Source organism: Podarcis liolepis, assembly GCF_965112155.1.
Source record: "Podarcis liolepis genome assembly, chromosome: 5".
Classification (NCBI taxonomy): domain Eukaryota; kingdom Metazoa; phylum Chordata; class Lepidosauria; order Squamata; family Lacertidae; genus Podarcis; species Podarcis liolepis.
In genome coordinates, this window is record NC_139556.1 from 94116210 (window position 1) to 94138249 (window position 22040).

At 44.6% G+C, this 22040-nt stretch overlaps 1 protein-coding gene across 1 annotated transcript; it reads right to left on the minus strand.

Annotated features, from left to right (window-relative positions):
• Positions 1 to 1650: 1650 nt before the first annotated feature.
• DCUN1D1 (defective in cullin neddylation 1 domain containing 1) lies at positions 1651 to 18533 on the minus strand. The gene is given in 9 exon segments (XM_083504560.1): positions 1651 to 5764; positions 7284 to 7380; positions 8538 to 8620; positions 9694 to 9824; positions 10836 to 11004; positions 11849 to 12065; positions 18373 to 18394; positions 18396 to 18449; positions 18451 to 18533. Coding segments are annotated over 9 exon segments (921 nt in total). The 5' UTR covers positions 18519 to 18533; the 3' UTR covers positions 1651 to 5684.
• Positions 18534 to 22040: the final 3507 nt, after the last annotated feature.

Consider the following 22040-nt stretch of genomic DNA (forward strand, 5'->3'; position numbering starts at 1 on the left):
ATGAGGCTTCAGTAGCCTCTCACTTGAATCCAAGGGCCCTTCAAACTTTTTGATTCTAACACCTGGAGGGCCACAGCTCCCCATCCTTACTCTGCAGATTTTAGCGCATTGGTTTAGATTCTTGTTTAGTCCCATTAAAAGCAGGGCTGCAATACTTGCAAGCTTTCTTTAGGATGCATCACAATAGCAGCTAGTGTTAACACACACTCATTCACTCATAGAACAATAATCCATTATCTCTTGTTTGTTACCCTACACTGTCGGGTCTACAGTTAAAATATCAAGCTAAAAAAAACCAAAACCTAAACCTGTTATACAGTGCTTTATATTTACACGAATAATCCACCACAGCAAATAGCCATGGCTCATATTGTGCTTTTCATTGAAGAAGAAAAATAGGGCCAGTACACACCAACCTGCCTGCCCAAATCAGAAATTGCTATACAACCACAAAGGCAGCTGCAGGTGTAGCAAGCATTGCAAATGATGCTCTTGAATTACTGAGTTTGGACTCCTGAGCACCCGCCGTCACGCTGCGCTAGGAAGAGATTGAGGTGACCTCTTGGGATATTCAAGCGCAGGGATAAAAACCTTCGTTTCCTCCAAGGGAAGCTCTTGGGCCAAGTGCTGGTGGCTGGCACACAAAGCTGGCAGCGGGTAAAAGGTAAAGGGACCCCTGACCATTAGGTCCAGTTGTGGCCGACTCTGGGGTTGTGGCGCTCATCTCACTTTATTGGCCGAGGGAGCTTCTGGGTCATGTGGCCAGCATGACTAAGCCGCTTCTGGTGAACCAGAACAGCGCACGGAAACGCCGTTTACCTTCCCACTGGAGCGGTACCTATTTATCTACTTGCACTTTGACGTGCTTTCAAACTGCTAGGTTGGCAAGAGCAGGGACCGAGCAACGGGAGCTCACCCCGTCACGGGGATTCGAACCGCCAACCTTCTGGCAAGTCCTAGGCTCTGTGGTTTAACACAAAGCTGGTAGTGGGTAGGGCTCTGCAATGCAGTCTCCATTTCCCCCTTCCTTGCCACCCACATGAAATTAGGGTGGGGTGTGTGTGTTCTAAATATTTAGTGAATGGAGAGTTGGCTCACAAGCACCTAAGCATCATTATAGCAATCACAAATTGGGGGAAGCCAAGAAATCGAAACTTTGTGTACCATACTTTGGGGCTGCTGATTTTGTAACATTACACTGCTGATAAAAGGTTTTTCCCCCCAGATGAGATCTGGACCTCAATTTTTCACTAGATTCCAGCAAAGACAACGTGTAAAGAATCTTAACAACTCCTACAAGTGTTTATTCAGAGGTATGGAGTTTGGAGCATAGGGTGGAAACCTTACCTCCGCGTCAATTCTAGGTGTACACCCAAAATATAAATATAAATGCATGTAGCACGTAGGTACATTCATTAAGAAGCCATGTAGAGTTTACACTCGTGGCACAATCGAGAGCAAAATCGAGATCTGCCTCTGTGTAATGTGTAAAACGTTCCTAAGTTAACCAGCTCCTCTTGCTCAAGAGAGCCCTCTGGAAATTCCCGTCACATCTTGAAAACAAGACCCGTGAGAAAAGTTACCTTAAAGCTTTTAAAGCTATATGAATCGTCTTTTAACTTACTCAAATGGATTTTCATCAGAGAACAGTTTTAAGAAATAAGTTACTTTATTTAACAGGTTCTTCAAGAGACAAATGCTGTAGCTTTTGGACCAACCACATTAAACATGGAGGTTCCTCAGTCTCTCCCCCACCCGCCCCAAGTAATCTCAAAGCAATGTGCCACGGCTGGGAATAAAAACCCCTCCACTGTGCAACCAGAAAGTCGTGGCATGTCATGGCTGTTAGCAAGGTTCTGCTTTCTCATTCCTTGCCATGAGTTGCTTTTGCTTTAAAAAAATTTTTTAGAATGCATCAAGTTTGGGATTGTTTTTAAACAAAATAATTCATGAGAAAGTTTCACCATGACAACTGGGCCGGAACTTTATTGCCTCTGGTCTGTCGGAGGGATTTTTCTAGGTAGTTACAATTTAACTTACAGATTCTGATCACGTGACTGAAATAAAAGCCTTGATTCCCAAATATTTTCATGTAGCAAGGTATTTCTAATTCTACATATTGGTATATATATATAAAAAAATCAAATACGAGGGTTTGAATTTTGTTTAAGCATTCACTTTTTCTAATATTTGGCAAAAGAAAGTGATTTGTGAAGGGGAAGATTACTGCCAAGTTGAAGAGTGGGTTGATTTTATGAATACTATCAACCCAAAAAGGTTCACAACTTTTAATTTTTTTAAAAAAAAAATCAACACACACATACAAATGGGCATAAAGTTTGGGCATTTTTCAGTCTCTCGAAGAGCTGGGCATTTACATTCAGAAGCAAGCCAACAATAAGCCAAACATCTCTTGCCACTGGACACAATCCAACCAAGCGCTGATTTGATAGCACACTTCCCACTGAAAAGAAAATTTGACCAGTTTGTGCCTGTTGAACTGAACACTCTTCTTAAAATTCAGAGAGGCGATCACACAAATAACCTTAGTTTCTCTGCTACTTAAGACAGCAATGCTTTATGTAATGCAGTTTTATAATTACACAGTAATTATAAATTGTGTAGTACCAAACTGATGGCAAAATCCATTTTGTTGAAAAGGCCTTAACATTGCAAAAGGAATTATCTTTAAAAAGAAACAAAAAACAGCACAGCATTTATGCCCCAACCTTCTCCACAGGGACAGAGTTAAGTACATCTCATTTGAAGAAAAAAAAAGAACACCAAAACACAAAAAATACACAGCATACATACATCAATGACTCATTCTGAAAAAACTGTACCCAAATTTTCTTAAGACCGAAAACAGCACACACACCTTGTAGTTTTCATAATTCAAGTCTCCACTGATATTTACACGAGAGAGAGAAAAGAAAGAATGCAAGCAGTAAAGCAATATATTTGACTTTGCCAACTCTGGCTTCTGAAGAAGGGATTCCCAATTTTTATCTAATGGTTTTCTTAAATTAACACAAGACTGAGCTTTACCAAAAGGGCACAGCTGGGAAAAAGGGAAGCCCCTTTCTCACACCATCATACAGGTTTTAAAAAAGATAAAGCAATTTAATACTCAAGTATTTCCCCTAAAATTATTTAGCATGTGCATACGTGTTTTCTTTCTTTCTTTCTTTCTAATTTTATGGATAAATGAGACAGGACACAATATGCCAAGCTTGAACTTTTCCTTGTTTAAAGGTTAGAAAAGGACTTCTAATATCGGATGGGAAAACAACTCCTGTTTCCTCTGCAAAATGATTTCCAGAAAACAGCTTAGTATCGCTCATGAAGTTACATGACATTATAGCCAGAAGGCGTTTCAAGTGCTGCTTTTGCCATGTAAAAACACAAGGACTAAAGCCATGGCTCAAAAGGAAAAGCCAAACTCTGTGAACTGGACACAAGTGTAGAAGCAGATGAAGTGCAGTGGAGCCCAGTTCAGATGCAAAAGTTTCCCTGTTGCACTGGGGAAGACTGGGAGATCCCAGGGGCTCCCACTAACTCTCTCCCACGCCAGATCTCTCCCCATTCCTTTTATTAACCATGTTTAGTGTGGCACTTGAACCAAGATCAATACTGTAGTCAACTTTAACCAAGGTATGCAAACTAGCTCCTTCACTTAAGTTTCAAACTCTATCTTAAAAGCATTGGGGAGATGGGATTGCTACACACGGCTAAAAGGGAAGAGGGGTTCATGAGCCCAAAGCGCACTCCGTTTCTCCACCATGGTTAAGCAAAACATTTCTTTCGCCTGACCCAGCCAAAGTTAAGCACCACTAAAGAGTCAACGATACACTTAAGACTCTCCCACTAATAGTGCTTAACCCATTTGGCCAGATTATGCTAGTTATACTATGTACTTGCTTGGGAAAGATAAACTTGTGAACCCAGCAAGTCTGGAGCTCACACAAAGGCTTCACTTAAGCAGGAGAGCTCCTGTGCTAGCAATAACCTCGCGCAGGGATTTCTGTGGCCACGATTGCAAAAATGAATTGAGGCGTTCCTGCTTGCTCAAGGTGTCTATGTGCTAGAGCCTGGCAGAACTTTTGCTCGGAGTAGGGATCCCTCTGTTTTGACAACCACAGCGATTTGCGGTTAATATGGTAAGTTGCCTGTCACCGATGAAGGACGTGGACCATAATGTCAGTACCGCTAACATCATAAAAATTTTGTATTAATGGCTCAAACCATCAAGTATAGAAGAAAATGCGTATCACACTCATTGTTATACCCACGATCAAAAACCTCTGTTGGCCCTAATCAAGGATTCTATGTATTGTGTAGCAAACATCATAAATTCAGTACTGTATTCAAGTTTTAACATTTCAGTAGAAGTTAATGGGGGCGGGAAAGATTTCCTGGACAAAGAGATGCTACAAAAAAATTTATTGGGTAACTAAGAGCAGTTGTGAGCAACTTATCACCCACATTCTAGGATGAATCCTGCTGGTCTTTCTATCAGAAAACCCGACCCCACTCTTGGAAGTTAGAAATAACATGGCCCATGATACTTTGCCCCTAGGATTGAGGGGTAATGGTAAGTGCCCCAATTCCCTGAAGAAGGTGGACACCCCTGCCGCCCTGGAATGGTGTCATCCAAGTTAGCTGCAAGACAGTCTACTGAGGGCGTGGTGGTGGAGAGGGTATCACTAATTTAGCTGGGCACAGGTATTCCAGGCCCTACCTCTTTCTCTCTGCATGCATGGCATTGCAAAGAAACGCGGTGGTCAAGGCTGGAGTGCTGGCAGACAAGGGAAGCCACCAAGTGTTGGCAGGGGGGACAGCAAGAAGCAAGAGGCAGAGACTTAGCAAGATTCACATGGCCCAGCTACTGAGGATCGGGGCCCTAAAGGATGGTTCACCTTTCAACATTAGGCACCCAGTGTTTCCGACTAGATTATTAAAATATGGATACTGTTGAGCGCCGTATCTGTCCTGCATTTCAGCAGCGTTCACTGTTACACACAACAGAACTTCAGTCAAGCACCTACATAGATGGATAGCCCGATATTGGCGGGCAGAAAAGCCCAGACCTTTTGCCAGGGTATCTTTGACATTTGCTTTAGGACAAAGCAAAGAAACCCCTTGCCACTCACATAGACAATAGCTGTGAACGGACCGTACGGAACCAGATCCAACGAATCACTCTTTTAGGATATTCTCAGCAAAGTCTTTGCAGCTAGCCCAAAGATGTGCTACTTGAAGCTTTTCTGAAACAGACTGCGATGCTGATCTGTGAAATTATTACGTCAAAAGATTTTGCTTGGTGAAGACAGCATGTGCCTTTAGGAGGAACAAGAAATTAAAAAAAAAATCCAAAAAGCATTTTAAGATTTATGGAAAGGATTAGGGTGCTTCATTTTTTAAAAAAGAAAAAGAATGATATCCACAATGCTGGAGTTTTCAAGTGGGCAAGGCTGGCCCAGGCTAGATGAGAAGCCCAAACCACCCATCGTCTGATATGGTCCAAAGTAGATCCTTAAAGGTTTGACTCAACCCCCAGCCTTTATTTCTTGAGGATTGGTCTTCAGTCCTGTTCAGTCAGTCAGCAGAAATTGACTGTGCAATTTTCCCCCATGTTGTTTATTTTGTACAGACTATGTACATTCTAGAAGGTTCATTTAGCACTACACTGTCGTACTTTTTATTCCAGCAATTTGAGGGCGTGCAAATTCCACGAAGTCGTCAATAAGAACAGGCCATGCCCCTGGAAGAAAAGAGGGAGAGGGGTGGAATTATTAAACTTGCAGAATGCCTTATCTGAAGAGTTGGGGACTATAATTTGCCCCCCCTAGCTGCTACAAGAAAATGTCACCAGAAAATATTTAGCACTTTATGAGTTCCAAGCTCTTCATGTGCATTGTGACCTCAGAACAGCCCTTCAATTTTCGCCAGTATTTTTACTTTCATCATTTAATAATAATTAAAGAATCTTAATTTTTTTAATCCTGGGACAGCCACTCTTTGGACACAAACTTTTTAAAAAGTGAGAGCAATTAGTCAGAAAACTTTATACAAGGTTCTATAAGATGGAATGCTAAGTTTTTTTCTTGGATATGCTAATTTTGGGATTTTTTTATATAATTTAAAAAAGAAAAGAAAGATTAGCATTCACAGAGCCACACACAGCACCCTGCTGCAGAAGGAGATCTTTGGATCAAGCAATGGGCCAGCAGGGTTATATTTTAAAATCTTTGAAACGTGGGCAGAGTGCCTTTTGTTCCCCGCCATGCAAGTGCAGCCTTACCCCTGCACAGCACAAAAGAGAAGTTTACAAGGCTTGTTCCCCCCTTGTTTTCTGCACTCCTCTTTATAGAGATGCTCCAAGCCTCTCTATCTGATCCATGAGAGTCTCTCCGAACCACCACCCATTGTCCTACTTTGCTTCTTTCATGGGGTGTTACTCCTGGCTGGATTGTGTTCTGAAAATGCCTCGTTTGCCTGGCCGGAGGGGAGAGCATGTGCAGGAGCTTGCCCACTATATGAAGGTACAGTTCACCTTCATTGTTCCATCTGCATCTACATCTGGTCCCACCCACTACTGCCAAATGGCCCCTGGAAGGAAGGTGGCTAAGAAGGAAAGGCAGCCCTCAAACTGAACAAGATCCCCCACCCCTGCTGTACACAGCTAAGAACTGTCTTTCGCCCCACTATCTTGGTTTTTCCCTCATGCAGAAACAGGCAGCTCCTCGTTCGCACCCAAGGGACGTGAAGAGAGCAAGTCTGGGGAGCTGAGCAAAACATTCAAGGGCAGGCAGAAAGGGAAGTCACACATGGTTGCTACTTCAGCCAATCAGACACGGAGGTGTGGCAGATTCAGTGGTGCAGGGGCCAACCTGGCAACCCAACTGAGCAGCGTAAGAGAAGAAACTCAATAGTGGAAACAACAACAGGTGTTCCTTGCTGTGGAGAGGCTGGCTTGCCAGAATTAGATTCGTGGTCACTATGAGGATGGCAATGACTAGAATTGTTCAAGTCCTGGATTCAGCTCGGTATACGCAAGAAATGAGCGGCTTTACTTTTCCAGAAACTGTTTTAATACCCACTGTGCCCCTTATGATATCAGGGATTTCCAACAAATTGAAAATTATAGTAGGAGGGGAAGCCAACAGGAAAATACAGAAGGTCCAGGGCAAAAGCAGGAGCGCTTAGGGAGAGAAGCTTCTTGGGGACAGAGCACTCCACACAGGCCAAAGGGCCACAAGAGGAACAAATAGCAACTTTACCTTCCTCGTCATAATTCGACATATCATCTGCGATCATCGCGCTGAAGTCTAGAAGAAGGTTCCAAGTGTCCTTTGGTATAGATCTTTTATGATGTTCCTGTTTTGAGAGAAACCAGAGTGTGAAAAGCATTAGCTACACATGACAACCCTGGAAGGGCCAGAGGAAAGGCTTTGTCTAATGCAAGAGCGTGCAGAATGTCCCAGCTTCAATCTCCAGCTGAGAGGCCCTTAGGACTGGCTATGAATCCTGTTCATAGGGAGCTACTGCCAATAAGAACAGACTGGGCTAGTGGCTCAAGATACAAAACCTGCAGCACCACTGCATGTTCACATATGACCTGTGAAGTCAAACACAGCCCACCAACCAGGCCCGTTTTTGCAGCAAAGCCAGTCAGGTGCCTTACACAGCTGCAAGTCCCACAGGCTTTAGAACCATGATGGGTCGGGGGGAACCCCCAAAATAATTCTGTAAGAGATATCCAAAATAATCCTTTTTTAAAAGAATGCCATTTGGGATTTCTGCTTTTGGTTGTCATCCCAACACCCTCTTTGAATGAATGAATGAATGAATGAATTTATTAATACGGTCACAGACCAGCCGCAACACACACAATATCGCAGATCATAAAAAATAATAATATCAGAAATACAAAGGACAATATGAATATAACGATGATTTAAATATAACATTAAAATATATATGATTTAAATATAACATTAAAAATTATTAGCGTGCTCCCTGTAGTTAACATTTAGGGGTTTGGTCATTATGGGATACCACTTGCTTCCTGCGATTGATTGCTGACACACAGAATTTGGCTACATTTAATGTAGTCTTGGGATTCTTGTCCTCTAGCAGTAGTTTTAAACTATGGAGTTCCGATACTTTCCTGGACTTTTGCAAAACAGGTGTAATAAAAGTCAAACATATATCCTCATAAAAACGACAACGTAATAGTACGTGTGGAGCAGTTTCAACTTCCAACGAGCCACAAGGGCAGACCCGTGTTGTATATGGTTTACCCTCAAATCTGCCCTCTTTCTTCAAGTTTTAAAATCAAACAAGGTTTTGGGGCAAGGAAAGCTGCCGGTTATCTACAGTGTGGATTTGGGTGGTGGGCCACTAGCTGCTGACCAATGCCACGTGCGGCAAAGATTGTTGATCTGGGTCCCGTAGGGAAGAGTCAGGCCGCGGAACCTCCCAGAACTCGGCACTTAGTCATTCCTAATGAGGCAATCCATACTTGCGCTTACCAATAAAAATTTGTTCCACAAGTCTAGGAATTTAAATCGTCCATGAAGTACTAAATTCCAGTAGGCGATGGCCATTTCTAAGTCTGCAACATTAAAGAAAACGGGTAATTAAATAAGTAATTGAGGCTTTCCCCCTCCCCGCTTGTCCAGACACACCTGTTTGGGAATTGCACAGTAAAAGTGAGGGTTGCAAAGAACACTCTCTTAGTACAGTAACACTTAAGAGTGTTTCGGGATCTTGGGCTGGGGAATGAGTGGTTCTCCAGATGTGGTTGGGCTCCAATTCCTGTTTGTCCCAGCCAGCCTGGCCAATGGTCAGGGATGATGGAAGTCGTAGTCCAGCCACATCCGGATCCTGGGTATCCGCACTTTCCTCAAGATATTAAAGGCAGCGTGCAGGCAGGAGTTTGCCCATGTTCAATGCGGCATCACCTTCTCCCTCCCTCCCCCTGGACAGCTTTGCACACTGTGACTAAGATTGCTTCCTAAACTATAAAGGGTAAAGGGACCCCAGACCATTAGGTCCAGTCATGACCGACTCTGGGGTTGCGGCGCTCATCGCGCTTTATTGGCTGAGGGAGCCAACATACAGCTTCCGGGTCATGTGGCCAGCATGACTAAGCCGCTTCTGGCGAACCAGAGCAGCGCACAGAAACGCCGTTTACCTTCCCGCCAGAGCAGTACCTATTTATCTACTTGCACTTTGACGTTCTTTCAAACTGCTAGGTTGGCAGGAGCAGGGACCGAGCAATGGGAGCTCACCCCGTCACGGGGATTCGAACCGCCGACCTTCTGATCGGCAAGTCCTAGGCTCTGTGGTTTAACCCACAGCGCCACCTGTGTCCCTCCTAAACTATACCAAGTTTCAAATACAGGTTATTTGTTATAATTCTTACAATTCCCTGTCAATTGAAAATGCTTTTGGGAAAAGAGAACCAAACTTATCGGCAGTCCTCCAGTGCGCAAGCATGCCAAAGTATCAGGACACTTTTCCAAGAAGATACGTTTGCTTAGGGAAGCGTACTGTGGTAATCTCAATGTGTAAACACCACTTTGGAGGCAAGGGGTGTTTTCTCTCATCACAATCAGCTGTAGCCCAATATGGACCCTGACTTGGACCACTCACTTCTGTACAATGAAATATTGGCATACATACCTAAACCTTTTTGTCCCGGATTCTTTGCGAAGTTGAAGGTAAACTGATAAAAATCCTTAAATCTTCCTGGCTCTTTCAATTCTTGTTCCATTTTTGGAAGCTGGGCCTTTAGTTTTTCTATGCTGTCACATCTGTTGTTGGGTTTATTGGTTTGGTTTAAAAAACAAACACAAAAGTTTATCTGTGCATTAGTTTAGGATCATGTTCTAAATACTTTGTAAAATGGCATTACTAAATAGTTGCTTTAACAAAAAAAAAGTAATCATCACATATATATATAGTCCGATCATTCCTGAAGCTCTCTTTTCTATTAAGCGGTGCTGAAAATACATTATCACCAACACATTTGTGGAACTTTCCTGGGAGGCAGAGGCTGGGGCCACCTCTCCAAGAAATACAAGAAACCCCCTTTGGGCACCAGCTCCTCTTCTGTTCAAATCTATGGATACGATTCCAGCGGCAAACACCATCAAAGAAGAATCAAGCAAAATACCACAGCTGGGAAGGGGCAACATTTGAAAACAGGCTGTTTAATCTCAACAATCTGGCAGATGGTGAGTTGTTCTTGTGAACAGGCAAGGTCTCAAAGAAATGCATGATCAGGAGCGCAAAGAATGCCGTGCTCAAATACACCATCTGTGCTCCCTCATACCTCAATCGAACCTTGCATCGGCATGCTTATTGGCATTTAGAAGACAAAACACTGAGCAAATGTATGTATCAGATCGTCTGAATGCCTTGTAGCTGAAGATTTGCATGGAGCATTTTGTTTTAAATTTCAGCGTATGGCCCTGACCTATATTGTTGCTGAGTTGAAAGTAGCAGTACGTATGATTTCCTAGGAGCTTCATGGGGACTGAGGGAGCTGCCAGGAGCCCTTTGCATGGCACTGAAAGGAGCCCAGAGATGCTATGGCAAAGCTGCACCTGAGGCTGGCACTGGGAAATCAAGTGTGTGTGTGTGAAATAAATTGTGTTCATTCATAGAGGCACAAACACATAATACACATTCCTCCACCAGATAAGAGTTTGAATGGCTCTTCCCGAGTTATGTAAGATTCTGCTTCAAGCATGGAAGTACAAACCTTTCCATGCACAGAATAGCATGGCCCGCCTACTTTCATAGAGCTGTTGAGCACTTACCCTAGTTCTGTCATCCCATCCATGAATTCCGTTTTTAAAAATTCACATTGCGTCGCAGCTCTGAACTTCCAGGCAATGATCAATACACTAATACTGGCAGGGTCAAGCGCAAGGTCATCACAAAACTGCTGTATGCCATCTATGCCAATTTTATTCTCATCTTGAGGATCTTGGAGTATAAGAGGGAAACAAAATAAAATGAATGGAAGTCTTCGTCTTTTTGAAACCATTTCTAATAAAAGGTATGGCGGCCAAGCACTCATTCAAGAACCCGCTTCCTAAGGCCATTAAATGCTGTCAGCTGCTACATAGCATTCACTTTTATGCGCTGTTTTAAGTGTGTTCCCTCTGCAAACCTCATCTTACCTGCAATCACAATTGCATTGGAAGGTGGGTCACTTATTCCCGTTTCAAGAAAGAGAGCATGACTCAACCCAATGTGCTCCCTGAAGGACTGGATTTTACCTCTGTGAAGAGGAGTTAAAATGCAGTCCAGGACAAAAGATTCTCGGGAGAAGGAAAAGGAAGGCTTTCCTGTGTCTCGGGGTTGATGAGATGGCTTGACAAATGATTGCCTGGGAAGATGAGAACGAACTGGGCAACCCAGATGCTCTGCCAGTAAGTCTAGCAGCATGACGGCAAGAACAAGCATCTGTGTAGCAATCGGAAGGAAGACCCAGGTCTAGATCTACTTTCAGCCATGACGCTCACCTTAAGACCCTTTAACCGTCTATCAGTCTAACCCACCTCACATGGTTGTTGCAAGGATACAATGTAGGATGGTGGGGGAATGTTTCCCACCCTGAGCTGCCTAGAGGAAGGGTAGGATAAAAATATCATAAATAAAGGGTAGCCTTTGTTGTAATGCTCATAGGGCACTGCGTTCTTGGTCTGTTCTGGCCACAGCTGAAACTCACGTTTCTGGCCTGGATTCCAAATGGAATCTATTGCCAGCAAAATGATGCATTTAACACACCTTTTTAAAAGAAAAAGAAAAACTGCACTATACTTACCTTTATATCTATTATATAGCTGTTCTAACTTCTTTCTGTCCAATGATCCTTTAACATTTTCTCGTATATACAGTTCAGGATTTTGGAAAAAGTTATCTGTTGCAACATCTAGCTTCCAGTCATTCTGAGACAGGCAGTTCACTGCGGTCTTTTCGCTGGACTGTGTGAAGATCATAAACTGTCGAACTTTATCTTTCTGTGATGACTTCAGCTTGTTCTAGAAAAGTATCAGAAAACACAAGAACAGTGAGATCTCCCGTGTGCTTACCTGAGGAGGAATATCCAACTTCAACCTGTAGCTCAAAAGGGCCACTTTCCTCAAGTGAATAGAGAATTAAGGTGGACATACAGAAAGTCTACCTGTAGTGTTCAACTCCTTCTAATTAAGAATTTAATTCCAAGCTCAATGGTGCCCAAAGCAGCTCACAAGTTCAACAAACAAGCTATGCAACAGAATCAAGGATAGAACATCTCCTTTCTACTTGAGACAACCAGCAACTTGGCTCATGGATGTGTCCCGCTCTTTTGTGATAGGGAGGATGTAGCAGCCACAGAAACACTCATGGCAGATCCTTTAAACCAGTGGTTTTCAACCTGTGGGTCTCCTGATGTTGTTGTACTACAACTCCCATAATCCCTTGGTCATGCTGGCTAGGAATGATGGGAGTTGTAGTCTGACAACATCAGGGGACCCACAGGTTGAGAACCACGGCTCTAAATGTTCCACAGAAAGCACATTACAGGGCTTAGGAGGGGACAACAGCTGTGACACAAAGAGACACACATGTCAGTTTCCAGGAGAGCGGTTAGAAGGGAAACCTGCACAACAGGTTTCAGCACTACGCAGACACTACTGGCAGGTTTCCTATAAACTGTTCTCACACCAAATCCCCCAAACTACTGGCTGAACTTGGGGAAGAAGTGTTATATAAGAGCTATGTGAGGTTGCAATGAAAATGCAAAAATGCAGGAGCATGCAGGAGGCATATGCGTATGTCCCTTTAGATCACAGCCGCCCTATACCTTCCCTGAAGCCTTATTGCTAACAGCCTGCCACAATCTTCAGTATTGCAAATTGTTGGTGTATTTGCTCCATTATCACACAACAATTAATTTGGCTTCCTGACTAATGGAGATTCATAGCCAGTAAACAAGGCCATACGATAGCATCATCTGATGGAGAAACTACACCAAACAGTCACATGATAAAGCAAGTGGTTTCAGACATTACGACTGTGATAAGAATCCACATCTATCTATGGTTACCTATTTCCCCCTGGCTTAAGAAGGCAAGTATAAAAGCCACAAATGGTACAAACAGAATATAGCTTCACTGAATTTCTATTCATGTCTCTCAGCTTATACAAAGATGCTATATTACAAGTTTATTTATAGGCATGCCTATTTTAATTGCTTCTGTACATAAAAAACAATTACAGTGTTTCTATCTTGTATTGTTTGCTTATTTGAAGAGATTCTCCCTTGCTTTTTTATCAATAAATATTCAAGGTGGCTAACAAGACAAACATGCATACAACAAAGTATACAAGTTTAATAAACAAACAAACAAGCTTTGCATCCCAGCCACAGCAAATTTAAAAAAAGGAAGTTGAAAAATACAATTCCATAATTCTGTCTACACAAATTTTAAAAATGGCAGGTTGTTTACTTTTTCCCTTTGACAAACATGTGATAAGATAAAGGAGCACAACCCACTTGCTGGCTGTTCAGTGAAGCTGGGAACTCAGCCCTCAACAGTGGGCGTAAGGCACCTTAGCACAGCTTTAAGGAAGTGACATTTTGGCGTGCTACCTCAACACGCTAAAGGAAACTTCTTGGAGTGGAACTACATATAACAGGTGTGTTGCTATTTAAAAAAGAAAAAAGAAGGAAGGAAGAAAGAACCTCCCTGTTAAAGTCTCTCCACTCCACTCCCCACAATAGTGTTCATCAGCACTTAGCCATGTTGTGATGTCACTGTTGTGTATTTCCCCATCCCTGTCATTTAAGGGGTGGAGCGCAGGCAGAGAAATGTGTTGCATGCCGACATTATGATGTGGCAGGTTACAAGGGAGAAAGGACAGGGCCGTTTTGAACAGCAACTCCATGTCACTCAGCACTTCAGTACCTGTGAAACACTTTCAATGGAGCTACATTTCTTTAAATATCAGTGAACAATCCCAAAACGCAGTATCATGAGCAGGTGTTGAGGACAACAGAGCAGTAATCATCGCCCCCATACTGCGACCAAACGGCTGTTGCTGATGTGCCTATATGGCACTGGGCTGATGCCAGAATGAACTTTTAAGCTCTCTGGTTTTCTTACAACGCTCTGGGAGGCTCACGCAAGATCTCCAACGGCCCCACAAGATCTTGTAAAAGCCAACCAGAGAGTGGGAGTTTTAAAGCTCTCTGCCCTGCTTGAGGGCAAAGACCATTTGACACACTGGCTCCAGAAGGTAAGACTGTTCATGTGCTTTTATGTCTATGCACCAATCCCAGAACATAACCTCTGTGCAAAAGGAGTTCCCCAATTTGGGGGCTGCTACAAAGAAAGTCCTTCCCTGGGCTGCCATTCCTCTCAATCCTGAGGGCGGTGAAACTACCAAGAAAAGCCCCTCTGGATGAAGGCAGTGTGTGTGTGTGTGTGTGTGTGTGTGTGTGTGTGTATACACACACACACACACACACACACACACATATACACAGTGGTACCTTGGGATGCAAACGGGATCTGTTCCGGAGCCCCATTCGCATCCCGAACGGAACGTAAGACGCGACAGCGCGTCTGTGCGTGTCGCCACTTCTGCGCATGAGTGACATCATTTTGACCATCTGTGCATGCGCGAGTGGCGAAACCCGGAAGTAACGTACTCTGTTACTTCCGGGTCACCGTGGAGCGCGACCCGAAAATACTTATCCTGAAGCGTATTTATCCCAAGGTATGACTGTGTGTGTGTGTGTGTGTGTATTCTCATTCATATATCTCGGGCCTAATTCACACACCGGCAACCAGTGCAGCTGTTTTAAAATAGGGTTTATATGACATCTAAGAGGAACCCTGGCCAGTAATCTGGTTGCCACATTTTGAACCAGCTAAAGTTTCTAAATTGTTTTCAAGGGCTGTCTGAAGTAAGATGCATTGCAACAGTATAATCCAGGTTACCAGAAGGTGCAATAGAGTGGCCAAGTCATCTCTATCCATGAGGGGCAAAACAGTCAGAGTTGGAAAAAGGCACATCTGAGCCTCCAGTGACAGTGTTAGATCCAGGAACACCCCCAAGCTACAGATCTGCACCTTTCAGATGACTGCAATCCCATCAAAAATAGGCCATCTTTCCATCTTCCACACTCAAGAACTCGGAACGCAGAACAGCACCTCTATTTTTTCAAGATTCAGCTTCAATTTACTGGCCCACATTTACTGAAGAACACCAACTTATGATAGCAAGAACAAACTTGGAACCTAATTATATATCCAAACATTTCAAGTCCACATGACATATCCAATCATTTTCTAGTTCTTTAGCCCAACTATTTATAGAGAGAGGAAGGTGTCCCACACCTCTTGAGAAACTTATTACAGTATAAATATGGCTTGACACAGCTTATATTTAGACTGGATAAGTGCTCCATTGTGTTAGTCTCCTCCTCACAGGAAGTTGGGTGTTGATTTGTGCAAAGGCAATAAATTAGTTTTAAGGAGAAAACATCCTGGGTGTGTGTGCTGTGAGGCCAAAGTTAAATGCACTCAAAGCACCTTGAGTAGTACAGGAGCCTCGGTACACTCACTGTATTTCCTGAAGAATCTTGCATGATGTTTTCCTGAAGCCTGTGCAATGTGGCAGAGGAAGCCAGTAGTTAGAAGTTCTCAAACCGCTTAACAGGCTAAAGTACCTGAAAGAACCTCAGAAGCCCACTAATCAACTAAATTTATGTAAACTAAATTACCGTGGCTACAATTTTCAAGCGACTTACTATGGAACAATCCCATTAACTTGAAAAAAATTTGAAAAATAATTTTACCTAGAAAATCATTTTTTAAAAATCTATTCCTCTTCTGCTTGCCTTTTAGTAAGGATTTCTAATGGCAAAAAAAAGGTATGGAAACTGAAGCCTTTCAGCATGATGTTTAAAATCTAGTCTAAAAGGTAAATATGGATGACTGCACCTTACAACCCTATTCTAACAAACAGATCTGAAGCTGCCCTGTGATCCTCGGATGAACGGCAGTATATAAATTTAATAAATAATAGCAGCAACAACAACAACCTGGAAGTAAGAGCTACCAATCTAAATGAGACAGACTCCTAAAGTAAGTGTGCATATGATTGTCATCTTAAAATGCTTTCCCCATGAAATAAGAGGGGATTACATCTGAATAAATATGGTTGATATGGTTTCCTTGCCTCATAAGCAAGAAAAAATGTGCAACACAGAGAAACATAAATGAAATATGCATTCACAAGCAGTCTTGTGGCATTTTAAAGACTAACAGATTTCTATGGTCTTAAGCTTTTGTGAACTGGATCTCATTCCAACAGATGCATAAAAGATTACTCAGCAGTTACCTGAGATTATTCCTCAGATATATATATTATATAGTATGTATCCAATGTTGTCCTTCCATTCATGGAAAGCTTTTTGATTCAGTAAAGCTTTCTGTGAATGAAAGAGGTAAGAAGGCATGGGGGGAATCCCCCCTTCCCTGTGCTGCCTCTGCATATCCCATTCCTCTAAATAGCATGAACACTGGCACAGGGGGACTGCAAAGAACAGAAGGACAGCATGGGATGCAATCATTCACACACACACACACACACACACACACACACACGTAAAAAAGTCATGCTATCCAAGTGACAGCATAGCAACAGGTTTGCAAACTGTTCACAACAGCAGTCAGTGGTGGTACTGTTCAATATCTTTCGAGGTGCACTATGCTAATTTAACATCTGGAGTGGGAAGAAAAACTCTAGTCCAGTCAAGCTTAAATCAACCTGAACCGAATTTGCTCATAAACTGTAGTGCATCAATTTCAAACCGGAGCCTCACTTTGGAGTCTTCTGTTGAAATGTGGCGCTTTTGAGGTGAGCAATAGATTCTCTCCCACTACCTTCTGAACACTTCCATTTCTCAGTATCGTTTTTTCCTTCTGTCTCTATTTCCCCCTTTTTTGGCATCTACCTGTTTCTTTGACGTGAATAACAAAAAGGCATTAATGAGAGGTGATGGCACATTCACATCGCAGGATGAGCAAGCAAGCAACCAAGCCCCTAAGGGGAATTACTGGCGCTAGGTCCTGCAATAGCATCACATGACACAATACAGGAGCAGAGTTGGCATCTGGGTTCATAGCAGGGCTCAGCCCCTTTGTCTGAGCTTCTATCAGGCAGCCAGTTGTTGCAAGTGAGCAACCGCTGGGTTATGGAGCTGTCCATTGGCAAAATGGGCCTTTCCATAGGTCATTTATGTCACTCTGAAGCAGTTTTTGGCTGGGGGCCGCAGAGGGCAACATGCACATTTCCTCCACTTTCGCTTCCAGGTCCTGTCCTGTAGTGAGCGGCAACTCCTGGGCACCAGCTTCATGACGTGCTGCAGATTTAACAATGCCTGCCACAAGGCAGAGCTGGAGGACAAAGTGCCAGGATGCCACCCCTACTGCCAGTTAAGGACAACCACCATGCAGCTGCTGCTGCTGCCCACGGACGCTTTCGCAGGGTTTAAAACTGTCTTTTGAGGCGCCACGAGGCACTTGGGGGAGCTTCTGCTGAAACCAGGCTAACCCCAGCTAACCCTCTCTGGAGTACCCGCCTGCTTGCATGCACACGTGCACACACACACCACAACAAAAGAGGTGTCTGCACAAAACGCAACTGCAAACAGAGATAGGTGAGGCATGCAAAGAGAGAGAGGGAGAGAGAGATGCTTCCCCCAGCTTGGAGAGAGAGATAGAGGGAAAAGGAAAAAGAAAAAAACGAAACAAGGAAGAGGAGGCCCAGGCACCCAAGATCAAGCAGCACCCATATGCCATGGGGGTTTTTCTTCCCCTACCAGTTACCCCACCAGTCCTCCAAGGTGTGTTTTTTTTTGGGGGGGGGAGAAGAGAAAAATAACCCTAAACCTTCCTGACACATCATATACAGAAACCCCTGAAGCCCAGCCACACGCAAACCCTTTGGAGCCCCTCCATACACCCCAACGGGGCACCCCCAAATCCCCCCACCCACCCCCACTTCAGCTCCCTGAGGGGGGTGGGGGGTGGATTTCCACACAAGGGCCCACCCCCAGCCACTATATCTCAAAGCCCCCCACCCTCTCAGCATAGGCGGCTTGTGGGAACTGGGTGAGGGCCGGGCTGCTTCTCACCGGCGCCGAGGCCGCCCCCCCAACCCTTGCACCCCCCCCACTGTCTCTCTCTCTCCCCCCCCCTCCACCCCCGACTAGGCCCCGCGTTGCCAGGCGATGGCGGCGCTTCCTCCCTCCGCCCGCTCTCCCTCCCTGCCGGGGCCGAAGGGCCTCACCATGGTGGGGGCTGCGCGCGGGCCTCTCTCCCCTCCCGGGCCGGCTGAGGCGGACACTGAGGAGGCGGGAGGAGGGTCGGTGGCGGCGGCGGCGGCTCCCGGGGCTCCTCCTCGCGGGCCCTGCCTTCCGCCGCCGACCCGCTCATGCGCACTGCGGCGGGGCCGCCCCGGGCCGAGACCGACCGGTGTGAGGAGAGCGAGAACGGCGCCCGGCCGGCCGGGGATCCGGCGAGGCGAGGCGCGAGGGGGGGGGGCGGGGGAATAGGCCGTGGGGGCTTCTTCTCCTCACGCGCGAGGAAGCCTCTGAGGCGCCTCTGAGGAAGGCTCTTTGGGGGGGGGCAAGAGATCATGACACCCCCACCCCCATATATTTAGGGGCCTGAAATAAGGTGGGCGGAGATTGGGGTCTCCCGGGGTGACAGCGAGAGCTCAGTGGGGTGACCTATGTGGGGAAAGGGCAGAGGGAGGCCTGATGGAGCTGCTCGCCCCTCTGTCTTCGGGGGGGCTGGCGAATCCCAGTGGGGGGGAGCATTTTCAAAATGATCGAAAAACATCGAAAGTAAACCCCCACGAAAGCTTGCTCCCCATGGCCTCTTTTTGGGGGGGTATTTTTACCTGTGATTTCTCCCCCCCAACCAAAAAAAAAAGTTCCAACAACTTTAGGGAGCAATCTCCCCCCCCCCCCAAAAAGGGGGAAGCCAACCCAAGCATCCAAATTAGAATGAATAATCTGTGCACATGGTTAAAGATTTCAAGAGAGAACAATTTGGGGGGGGAGGAGTTAAAGGGGAGGGAGGAAGGGGGGGAATAGGATAGTTAAGTAGGGACAAAAGAAAATTAGGATAGATAAAAGAATATACTGTTGTGCATAACTAATAGGAGGAGGATTTTGATGTATCTTATAGTTAGATTTTCACTTAATTTTTTTTTGTAAGTTATTCAATGTCCCTGGAGGAAAGTGTGATTATAAAGAATAACCCCCCCCCCCAAAAAAAGCAGCAGCTTTGGCTGCCTCCCCCCTTAACAAAAATCTTGGCTACGCCCCTGCAAAACCCCCAAGCCAATTTGAGTCTTGCCTCTTATCACAGGGGCTCTTTATGGGGGGGGGGGAGAGATTTGGTCCTTTTCCTCCCCCTCCTTCTTTGGATGGGCCACACCTGAGATGGAGACCCCCTAAGGGGCAAAGGTGAGCAGGGTCACTCTTTCACAGCCCTCTTCTGGCTAATGATGCCTTCCCTGACATGTGAATGAGGATCATGATCCTGTAGAGCAGGGGTCAGCAACCTTTTTCAGTTGTGGGCCGGTCCACCGTCCCTCAAATAACCCAGAGATGCATTTTAAATAAAAGGACATATTCTACTCATGTAAACACATGCTGATTCCCGGACCATCTGCAGGCTGGAGTGAGAAAGTGATTGGGCCGCATCCGGCCCACGGGCCTTAGGTTGCCTACCCCTGCCGTAGGGAGCACTGAGACACTTGGGCTTTAATGAGGTGGTTCATAAGGAAAAGGAAGAAAACTGGTATCCTTGTGTATATGCTTGTATGGTGTGCGCCTGTTTGGTGTGGCCGAAACAGGATTTTTATAAACGCCAGAGAGCCAGCATAGTGAAATAGGAGGAGAACCTTGGACGCAGGAGAGCTTTGGACTTTGGCTCAGGAGATCCAGGATCAAATCCCTGCTTAGCCATGAAACTCACTAGATGGTATTGGGCTATAGTTGCATATGACCCACCTAACCCACATCACAGGGTCATCGTGGAGAGAAAACGGGGCAACCCCAATGTACCCCCACCCCACAATTCCCAAGGTTGGGATAGATCTGTGATGGCAGTGATCACAGCAGATCCTGGTTTGATGGGAGTGAAAACACCTATATTGTGTGAAGAAAGCAGTGGGGGAGAGGAATGTCTCATGGGGTAGATAGTACTGGGGGGAAATCTCACCTTCCTCTCCCTCCAGATTGACTAAAATTGCAATTGCCTTTCACACACAAACTCCAGTGGGCAGAGAGAAGGGGATTGGGTAAACAACAGAATCACACAGTTCACTGTGACTGACCACCTACTGGGAAAGAGACCTTCTCCGTAGTGGCGCCTGCCCTGTGGAACGCCCTCCCAGCAGACGTCAAGGCAATAAGCAACTATTTTACTTTTAAAAGACAACTGAAGGTGGCCCTGTTTAGGGAAGTTTTAAATGTTTGATGCTGTATTGTTTTTAATATTCGGTTGGAAGCCGCCCAGAGTGGCTGGGAAAACCCAGCCAGATGGGCGGGATATAAATAATAAATTATTATTATTACAGTGGTGCCTCGCAAGACGAAATTAATTCGTTCTGCGAGTTTTTTCGTCTTGCGAGTTTTTTCGTCTTGCGAAGCACGGTTTCAATTTTTTCAAAAAAATCTTCAAAAACCTCAAAAAAGGCTACCACACCGCATGCTATGAGTTGCTCCCCGAAGTCAAGTCGCAACTGCACCTCTTCAAGCAATGCACCCTGTATTACTGTAACGGTTTTAAGAAAAAGGAAACAAACTTGAAAGACGTTTCCGTCTTGCGAAGCAAGCCCATAGGGAAATTCGTCTCGCGAAGCAACTCAAAAAACAAAAAACTCTTTCGTCTTGAGAGTTTTTCGTCTTGAGAGGCATTTGTCTTTCGAGGTACCACTGTATTATCATCATCATCACCATCATCATCCTTGAAGTTGTAGGTTGCTCGCAGTGCTATAACCTCCCAACATTTGCAAAATGATGTATGCTGTTGTTTGGTGTCCCCTGAGACCCTTTCCAATTCTCTTTATTTGATGATCTTTCAAAAATACATGTATATTATGTTGGGGTGATAATTCCTGAATCCAACTATCTGGATTAGTGCCCTGTTTTCCTGGCAAGTCCAACTCTTCCCACCTCTTGTATCCATCTCCTTTTGCTCAAGAGTGCGATATAGGAGCTCCAAAGCAAGAGAAAAGAATTATTTACACATACTCCCAACTTTGTCTCCCAACTCCTCCAAGGTGTTTCAGGCAATGCAGTTCAAAGCCTCTATTTCCCCCCAAATAGTAGCCAAGCTTTCAAAAACAATCACAAATGTTAATTCTAACAAAGGTGATACCCTATATTTTGGAATGTGTTTTCTTTTCCTATGAACCAACATGGCTATTTGCATATTTTTATATTTCCCAAAAATACATTTCACAAAAGCCAGGGAGGGGAAAAGATGCAGGACTGGCCAGGCAACTAGGAAAAAGAAATAGTTTCTACTCTGGAGGCATCATGCAGCCCAATCCTTTGCAGTTTTCAATGAGCTTCGGCTAGATTGTATTTAACAAATCACCATCTTGCAACTAGGAATTTCACACAGGTGACTGATGGGCCTATCCATATATACCGTATTTTTCGCTCTATAACACGCACCCGACCATAACACGCACATAGTTTTTAGAGGAGCAAAATCCGTAGGCATGCCACCCGTACGCATTCCCTCCATAACACGCAGACATTTCCCCTTACTTTCTAGGAGGAAAACAGTGAGTGTTATGGTGCAAAAAATACAGTATATATTTATAAACCTGCTAAGGGGCTAGTACCTTGCACTTCCGTATTGGTTGTGAGTGAGATTTCTCCAGCTATGCAGCCAGCATGGAGAGATGCTACTGCAGCTTTTTTAACAAGG